The sequence below is a fragment of the Sebastes fasciatus genome, chromosome 12, assembly GCF_043250625.1.
Source record: "Sebastes fasciatus isolate fSebFas1 chromosome 12, fSebFas1.pri, whole genome shotgun sequence".
NCBI classification, from domain to species: Eukaryota; Metazoa; Chordata; class Actinopteri; order Perciformes; family Sebastidae; genus Sebastes; species Sebastes fasciatus.
In genome coordinates, this window is record NC_133806.1 from 23,668,127 (window position 1) to 23,678,049 (window position 9,923).

General features: G+C 38.3%; 1 protein-coding gene across 1 annotated transcript; it reads left to right on the forward strand.

The window, feature by feature from the left end:
* Positions 1-3,346: 3,346 nt before the first annotated feature.
* irx1a (iroquois homeobox 1a) lies at positions 3,347-9,110 on the forward strand. The gene is made up of 4 exons (XM_074654222.1): positions 3,347-3,974; positions 6,084-7,209; positions 7,717-7,792; positions 8,937-9,110. The coding sequence occupies exons 1-4, from the start codon at positions 3,729-3,731 to the stop codon at positions 9,010-9,012; spliced, it is 1,524 nt and encodes a 507-aa protein (XP_074510323.1). The 5' UTR covers positions 3,347-3,728; the 3' UTR covers positions 9,013-9,110.
* The last annotated feature ends 813 nt before the right edge of the window (positions 9,111-9,923 follow it).

Consider the following 9,923-nt stretch of genomic DNA (forward strand, 5'->3'; position numbering starts at 1 on the left):
GTGTTATTGTAATGCAGGTTCACTCTCTTTGACTTCTATTGGAGTCATTCAGGTCTATGTGTTGGCTTAGCTCCTATGGAGGCCCCAGTTCAAGCATATATACATTTCAATTCGACTGAATTAGGCTAAATTATAAGAATACATTGCCATGACCCCATGCTAAAACCTTAGTTTAAAAAAAAATAAAAAATGGCAGAAACACTCTTGTTAAAGCACAATAGGTTTTTTTAAAATTACATTTTGTTGGTGATATTTTGATAAAAAGTTAAGAAATTATACATTTTAGAAAAAAAAAGATAAGATAAAGATTAGCTTCAGTAATTTACTGCAAATTAGGACATTTGTGTTTGTTTACATATGTATACATGCATCTTCTTGGAAAAAAAAAACTTTGACAAAACTTTTAGAAAACTTTGTTTTATAAAAAATAATAAATAGTCTTTAAAGCACTGCTGCCATATCTGTTTTGATACAGTCAACTTTGAAAATAGTGTTTAAGTTTACTTTTCTGTATTTAATGATAGGCTATCGTATTATTATTTTGTTTCCCCTGAATGGATATCTGAATTGTTTTTGTTGTCATTTAATAATAACCTGGAGCATGTATTGAATAAAATGTACAGTAGGTATGCTACACCATTTTATTTAGCTTGGACATGAGTAATGAGTGAGGTGTCTATATCCTCCAACAGAGTTACTGTTTCTGTTCCTTATAGCATTAGAGGTCCAAACTCGTATATCCTATCAGAGAGAGAGGCTTCTCTTTTTCTTTGACACTTTCTTTTAGGTTTTGTAGGTGACAGCTGTTGATGTATAGCTGAGCTTACAAACCCTATTACATGAACACACATGGCTATATATTTTTACATTATTTTTTTCTGCAAAAGAATCAGGAATATAAAAATGTAAAAGATGAAATAGGTGACAGGGAATGTAAAATGTTAAACACAGTCAGGCTGTTAAATAAAGAAGAAGGTATATCCACCACCTGAGTGACTTATGAGAATGGGACCATTAAGGCATAGCAGCTTAAGGAGAGCCTCCTGTAGATTTACATGATAAAACTCTCTAATATGAAGCAGCCTGATGAGTTTCTTTCTCTTTTTTTTTTTTTATAATACACAAAGGGATTCAAAAATCGTTAAGTTATGACTGTGTGTGTATGGGTGCGTGTGCACGTGCGTGCGCGTCATAAAGCGACGGATACAGTTGGTGAAAAGCCTGCAGTGTCTGTTCGGAGGAAATACACTGGAAGTGAAGGTGTTGTTGGACGAGTTTAAAAAAGGGATGCATGATGGCGAGAGAGGATCCGGAACAAAGTTTTTCTCCCTCCCTCTCCCTCTCTCTTGAAGCTGAGGAGCTTCTGGTGGTAATGAGAGTTTAACAAGACCCAATAAATCAGTTAACGGTGATGGTTTATTGCCCTCAACACGTGTCATTGTTTACAGGAGTCAAATATTTTTTTTTTCAAAAAGTAAAAAATGTTTTCTTCAGAGAAAAAATAAAAAGTGTGTAGTAGCAAAAAAAAAAAGTATCATTGTTAATTATCAGTATAAGCATCATAATATAATCATTTTTTTTTCTATTTCTCTAATGTCCCTTTCATTTCTATTTAGAGAGATTTCCAGTCTCCTTACTCCCACCACCCCCCTCCACCACAACCATCATATTTAGCCCCCTGCACACATTTCCAGCAGGTTATCACAATTGCCATTCCTCCCCTCCTTTCTGATGTGTTACCCAGATTACCATCAGTGCCCCTCAGATATTTTTAACAGATCCTCGGCGCTCGGCAATATCCACTCGGAGCCATCTGGTGCAGATCAAAATCTACTGACTTCTTGGGCTTCAGTCGTTAAGGCATTAAATCTAGATCTACAGAAACACCCCCCGTCGACTCAGAGAGGGAGGTGGTGGGCGATATATAAGAATCAAATCAAATAAAAATAGAAGATTTGTTAAAACATGAACAGCCCCCCTCTCGTGAGCCACATGGCTGTGTCAGGAGTGGACAGCTAGAAGGAAAGTAGAGAGGTTACAGTCCGACCCTTTTCTCTTTTCTTTTTTTTTCTGAGCTGGAAAATGGATAAGCGGTTCAAGAGGAGGTGACCAAAAGCTACAGCATCAGATTTTCTTTTTTTTTTCAAATCAACTCTTGTGGAATTTTTTTTTTCGAAAGCTTATTTTATAAAAGAAAAGAAAATATAAAATTGTGAATTTGTGCTTTTTAGGAATACAAAATCCACAGTTTTAGTGACTCTTCATCCTCACCTTTTTTCTGAGTTAATATGTTGAAATGAAGGCGCTTAAATTAAATTATAGGGACTCAAAGTGGACATGGATAATATTTAGTGGCGCGTTCAGGGACCCGCAGACTTTTAGTGCCTCTTCCTCTGTGGTTGTTTGAGTTTGTCCCTGGCTTCTCTCCTCATTCCTTTTCACTCAAAACAAGGAAAACGTGAAGTGGCTCTGTTGTTACAAAAGGACAACAGCAATCTGGTATAAGTCCACACACTCATACACGGGCGCGCACACACACACGCGCGCGTGCAGATGGAGAGAGGGTGAGAAAAAAAATTTGGCTGATTAAACCTTTATGAAGAAATCAAAGGGAAACCAAAAACAGAAGTCAATAAAAACATACATAATTAATAAATCATATGGAGAGATTTGCATGGGGTTTTCCTTAACTGCTTTGACTTCTGGAGGGGAAAAAGCGTCTGGGAAATTAGCAATTTAATATTTACGCACGCATCGCAGTGACATGGCTAAAATATAATTTTATTAAAACATGTATTTTTTTAAAATGCCTCATCCTAAAAAAACACAATTGTGTTAATTTAACAAGTCCACACGTTTTTTGAAAACATTACATGAAGATCACATCCAAACTTGGAGAAATAGACTTAAATGAGTCAGTATTATGAATTAAATAAACGCACCAGCAGCCGCGTGGTATCAAAATACTAATTCCTCTGCTGCGGAGAGGCATTTTCCCTTTTTTAATTACAATTTAAATCTATTCAAAGTAAGTTCCTTCTTCTGACGGGTTTTACTTCCCCCTGTGTCGGACAGCTGTAAAAAATCTTGTAGACAGGTTGTCATACAACAATCAAAGCCTTCGGTGAATGGACTCTAATGCTTGAACATTTAACATACAATAAGTCCAAACACGGAGAGAGAGAGAGAGAGAGAGAGAGAGAGAGAGTCAGAGTCACAGAGAGAGAGAGAGAGAAAGAGAGAGAGAAAGAGAGAGAGAAAGAGAAAGAGAGAGAGAGAGAGAGAGAGAGAGAGAGGCCCCAGCCAATGTGCTCTCACTCTATATTCACATTATCCACATTGCTCCAAACAGAGGAGGAGCTTGCAGGCTCAAGTAGGGGATGCCAATCAAAGCATCAACTTCAAATTGTATCTGAGAGATCAGCCTGGAGACCTCAGGGCCAGGCGCGTCAGTCGGAGCGCAATTGTTGATCAGATCACATCCAGCAGGACTTTGCGCGAGAAAAAAGAAAAGAGAGAGGAAGAAGCCGAGATTTAAGAGCAGGCTTGTGTTTTGACTGCAACACCAACCACCGTCTGTATGTCTGTAGTAGAGCACTGACTTTGGCTTAAACACTTTTTCCTTCACTCCTCCGGGTTCTCCTTCTTTTTTCTTTTTTTTTTTTCTTTCGCACACTTTTACGCACAGTTGTTGTCGGGACGCTGTGCGACACATTTAGGCGGTGGAGATGTCTTTCCCCCAGCTCGGCTACCCGCAGTACTTGAGTGCGTCCCAGGCGGTGTACGGGGGCGACAGACCGGGAGTTCTGACGTCTTCGTCCCGGGGAGGAGGTGCAGATATCGGGGGAAGTCCGTCCGCCACCGCAGCGGCCGCGGTCACCTCGGTGCTGGGCATGTACGCCAACCCGTACGCACACAACTACAGCGCTTTCTTACCTTACACCAGCGCGGACTTGGCTCTTTTCTCACAAATGGTAAGAAAATCATGTTGTTTTTTTTGGTTTCTGTTTGGGATTATTGGAGGTGCACAGACGATTGTTTATAATGCTCGAGGTTCCTATAGGAAATAAATAATGTATAGATATGCTGGGTAATCTCAACAAAAATAATTCAGAAATGCAATACATATGCATATCTGATTTGTTAAATATCGATTGCTAAAAACTTTGTCAATATTTGCTGGATTTTTTTGTTTGGCTGAGTCACAAATGTGAAAAGTTTGAGCTATGGAAACAAACAAAAAAGAAACAAAAATGATGACTCCAAATGATTTATTTACCCATGAAGGAAAATATGTTAACAAAAAAATGTAATTCACACCAACCATGCAGTTATTACCTCATATTGTTAGAACGATCGATTGCAAAGTGTAAATACATTTCACGGAAGGAAAAAACAAACGTGCACTTAAGCACTTAAGAAAAAGGAAAGGAAAAAGTTTCTATTCTTCCTACCCTCACCAGATTCTTATTTTAAGCAGAAATGATCTCCACCATAGAACAAAAATCTTATAAATATGCAATAAGTTTGAATCATGTATAGGCTTTGTTTTGCTACGGTATAGCCTCCTGTCATGGTTGAATGCCACGTGGATTTCTTTACTGTCTAGATAAAATACACCTGGTGATAATAAGAACTAACTTGCAGTGTGTGTTAATGTGTTGGCAATAGTGTGCCTCATGCAGGCCCGTATATATATATATATATACATATATATATATATGCTCTATATGGCACAAAGCTTCAAAACAAGAGCTATTATCCAAAAAACTCCAATGCGCACTGATCGATATGTTTTGAGTGCTGTGCCCAAAGCAAATATTATCGAGCTAGTGGGAAGTGTGGCACGCTGAGAAAAAAACTTCACTTATAGGCCTTGAAAGAAGTGCTTTGACATACTTGAAGGAGTGTGGAGGGGAAGTTTGGCAGGTAAACATGAAAGCTGGCAGTTTGCATGTGTGTGTGTGTGTGTGTGTGTGTGTGCGTGTGTGTGTGTGTGTGTTCACAAGGATGCAACGAACTTTCTTTTAGACTGACATGTATGAAACATGTTTGCTAATAAAAAAAGGTCTTTAAGTGAGCAAATGGTATTTTGCAAGTTGAGAAGCTTATTTGTGGTCAGGTGCAACTGCAACTTTTTTTTTTTTATTAGAGGCCATTCTCACTTATTTGAGTCCAACATTCATTTAAGCTACATTGTAAATAATAATAATAATAACAAGTTTTACAGTGTATCATACTAATTGTGCATACTAAATGTTCCAATATTAATGTGCAATATTAATACACTGAATGTGATACATTTATCTGTGCAATATATCCTTGATGCAATATACACCTCATGTGCAACTTTGTTTACCTTTTATTTATTACATCTACCCTACCTATTTTACAAGTGCAATTACCTCTGTTTACATTACATTACATCTATTTTTATATATTTTATACTTCTAGTGTAACACTTCTGTTTATATTTATTTATTACACCTACTTTACCTGTTTTATTTACTTTATATAACTGTGTGTGTGTTTTCACCTGTTATATGTTTTATCTGCCTCGTTTAGTCTTGTCAAGTATTTGTTTTAAAGCACTGACCAGAAGAAGTGGCAACTGTGAATCTCGTTGTATTTAATACAATGACAATAAAGATTCTATTCTATTCTAATCACTGTTATAATATAGTAGTATTATTCATTTTCAAAGGGATCCCAGTACGAGCTGAAGGACAGTGTCCTGGTGTGTGTGTGTGTGTGTGTGTGTGTGTGTGTGTGTGTGTGTGCGTGTGTTTGTGTGTGTGTGTTCACAAGGATGCAACGAACTTTCTTTTAGACTGACATGTATGAAACATGTTTGCTAAAAAAAAAAGGTCTCTGAGTGAGCATTTTTGCAAGTTGAGAAGCTTATTTGTGGTCAGGTGCAACTGCAACTATTTGTTTTTATTATAAGGCCATTCTCACTTATTTGAGTCCAACACACATTGTAAAAAAAAAAAATATTAACTAATTTTACAGTATATTAAACTAATCCTGCATATTAAATGCCCCACTGTTATAATATATTATTATTATTCATTTTCTTCCAGGGATCCCAGTACGAGCTGAAGGACAGTCCTGGCGTCCATCCTGCCAGCTTCGCAGCCCACACGTCTCCGGCCTTCTACCCTTACGGCCAGTTCCAGTACGGGGACCCGGCCAGACCCAAGAACGCGACCCGGGAGAGCACCAGCACCCTGAAGGCCTGGCTCAACGAGCACCGGAAGAACCCGTACCCGACCAAAGGAGAGAAGATCATGCTGGCCATCATCACCAAGATGACCCTGACGCAGGTCTCCACATGGTTCGCCAACGCCAGACGGAGGCTCAAGAAGGAGAACAAGGTGACGTGGGGCAGCAGGAGCAAAGAGGACGGAGAGGAGGAGGACGCCAACCTGTTCGGCTCCGGAGACGACGAGGCGGAGAAGAACGAAGACGAGGAGGAGATCGACTTGGAGAGCATCGATATTGACAAAATCGACGACAACGACGGGGATCAGAGCAACGAGGAGGATGATGATAAGTCCACGGAGGGGAGTAGGGACCACAGGGTGGGTGGTGGTGTAGGTGGGGACTTGGTGGACACTTTGGAGAAGAGACGTGTCTTCGCCCTCCAGGCCCACGAGGCCTTTGACAAATCCAAGAGCGCACTTTCGGTTCACCCAGGGAGTAAGGAGAACAACGACAACAACAACAACACAACAAGAGTTTTGTCTCCGGATAGACCCGGGAGCTTTCCTCTCCCGTCTAACAATAAGCCCAAGATCTGGTCTTTAGCAGAAACCGCCACTAGTCCTGATAGTTCCACTCAGAAATCCACGTCTCCTCCTTGTGCCACTACTCACTCATCATCTGCGTCACAGCAGCACCATCAGATCCAGACGCACCCGGCCTTCCTCCCAAGTCACGGACTGTACACATGCCAGATTGGAAAGTTCCACAACTGGACAAACGGGGCTTTCCTGGGCCAGAACTCCCTGCTCAATGTGAGGTCGTTTCTGGGAGTAAACCAGCACCATCACCACCACCATAATAACCACCACTTGGCGGCCCAGCAGCAGCAGCAGCCGACGTCAGTGGTGGTGTCGCCGGTAGCAGCTGCAGCAGCACTCAGCAACGACAGCAGCAGCAGCAGCAGCAAGGCCTCACCAGAGACACACAGTCCCAAGCACATAGGTAGGAGAGCAGCACACTCTGAATCAGAATCAGAATCAGAATCAGAATGGTGTTTATTGCCAGGTGTAAAAGAGGTATACACTATAAATTTGCTTTGGTTTTGTTGGTGCAAGTTAAACAGTATACTAATAACAAGAATAGATAAAAACGTTAGAATAAAATAATAATTAAAAAAATGCTCTGCACGTGCACGCGCGTAAATGTAACACATGCAAGTGCTTTGCATTTTATATTTAAACAGAAGTTGTGTGTATAGTATAGGCCTACATTAATAGTGCATTATCATGCCTGTTTTCTTTTTACGCATAATTAAAATAACATGTGCGCCCACAAGCATAGGCTACATATACACACTTAATTCCACAATGTTCACATACTAAATTAACACAACATCATTTTTTAGTTAGACATTTTCATATCTATTAACAAAAAATAATATCGGCCTATAATTTATCCAGTATGCCAGTATACTGACAAGTGTTTTTTTTTACTTATTTCCTTTTTTAGACCATGAAAACGGTGGAAGGTCTGATTCACCTCCAACACAGATCCTGAAGTCTTCCTTTCGACCCATCCATGACAGGTGAGACAAGTTTTTGGCTTTTGTTGATTGTTGGAAACACAGTTGCCATATAAGAACATGACCAGCAGCCCCAGCTTTATATGAAATTATACATAATTTAGAATGCTATAATTATTGCATTAATGAAAATTTAGACATATATATATTCAGCAATGTATATAACAACTATAATTTAAAAAAATACAAATTAAGCATGAAAGTTGGGAAAGGCCCAGGATGTTGCTGAAATTAAAACTCCAGTAATTATTTGACAAATAAATATGATTATAAGGGATGCAAAATTGTTTTACGAATTCCAGTATATAAACTTTATGTCTGGCAGTTTTTTAATTAGATTTTTTTTTTTTACATAAAACAACAATGATAACACAACAAAATAAAATAAACAAAGATAAATAAAGCACAGTTTGCTTTGCGGGTGACAGGGGTCTTGACTCCCATCCCACACCCCCTTTAATTCCTCCCCTCTGGGGAGAGTGTGGCTACTTATCAAGTCACCGAGTAAAACGGGCTCTGTCTGGGCTGTGTGCTTTCACTAAAGACCCCTGGGAGAACCGGAGCCCAGGGGAGCGCTCTTAACCGAAAGGGGGGAAAAAAAAGTTTACTTCTGTTTGGAGTAGGCCTATTACAAAACACCCTCTCTCTGGATGCAACAGTCAGATAGAAATAATAAGGGAAATATTAAGGTTTAAAATGGTTACATGAAGATTATTTTCTTCCACATGCAAAAATATTTTTTTTCGAGTTGTAAAATAATTATTTTTGATTGATTATTATTATTATTATTATTATTATTATTATTATTATTATTATTATTATTATTATTATTATTTATTTATTTATTTATTTTTTTCCCACATGCAAAAATATTTTTTTCGAGTAGTAAAATAATTATTTTTTATTTATTATTATTATCATTATTATTATTATTATCATTATCATTATTATTATTATTATTATTATTATTATATTTTTATGTTTTTTATCAGAGAAAGTGAGAAAGGGATTGGAGAGGGGGTTCTGCAGTCTGTTTCAAATCAAAGCTGTTCAGCCAGACAATTGAGATGCATATTGAAACCCGCTGTCCAAACACGGCGGGGGTATTTATTTATCTACCTTTCTTTCTGTATTATTCTTTATCCAGATCCTCTCTGCCTTCCAGCGCCAGGAGTCCACAAGACGCCACGCAACGAGTCCTCACTGCTCTCTCCTCGGCTTGATCAAGACACTTTTTTTTCGTGCTTGGAAAAAAAAAAGAAAAAGAAAAATAGAAAAAAGACTTTACACTCCATAAAAAAGGAACACTGAGAAATAATAATGCAGCGTAGCATTCAGTCGGTACAGAACAAATGGCGTAATTTGGTAATATCCTGTGGATGGATGGATTACTTCCTCTATTGTTGTGTAGCCTATAATCGCGCCTATAATGTTACTCTGTCTCTCTCTCCACTTTGCCCAGGCAGGCTGGGACATTTTGGTAGGCTTTTTACTTTATTATTATTATAATTATTATTATTATTATTATTATTTTTGTCTCTATCTTGTGTTTTTTGGTGTCCTTTTCTTTAATGTAAATACCAAGTGATTTAAATTTGTAAATAGGAAGCGTTGAAGGAATTTGTCCAGATCGTATATTTTGCCTAATAAACTAAATGAAATTATAGAGAAATCTCACGAGTATCCTCAGACTATATTTCTTTTCTACATGTTTTTAATATGGTCATTATTATTATTATTATTATTATTATTATTATTATTATTACAAATACATTTATTTGGAGAAAAAAAAAACGTTGGCCTACTACCAATTTTATTTCAAGAAGGGTGGGAAAGGGAGGAAAAAAATGATATTGGCAGTCTGGAAGCAGGCTTAATTTTATTCAAGTTTGGGAGGAAAGCAGCGTGGATGCATTGAGGTGCTAATAAGTGTCCAGATGGTTGCTGGTGACAGAAAATGGACAGGAGCAGCTGGGAAGGTCATTAAGTAATAATATGGGAACGCCCAGTCCAAACAAAATCAAATGGTTAAAATCTAATCTGTCAGGGAGAGAAGTCGATTCGAAGATAAATTATTAATATTTTCGTTTTGGGTGGAGGAGGTGGGCTGACATTGTGGGCCTCGTGGAGCAGG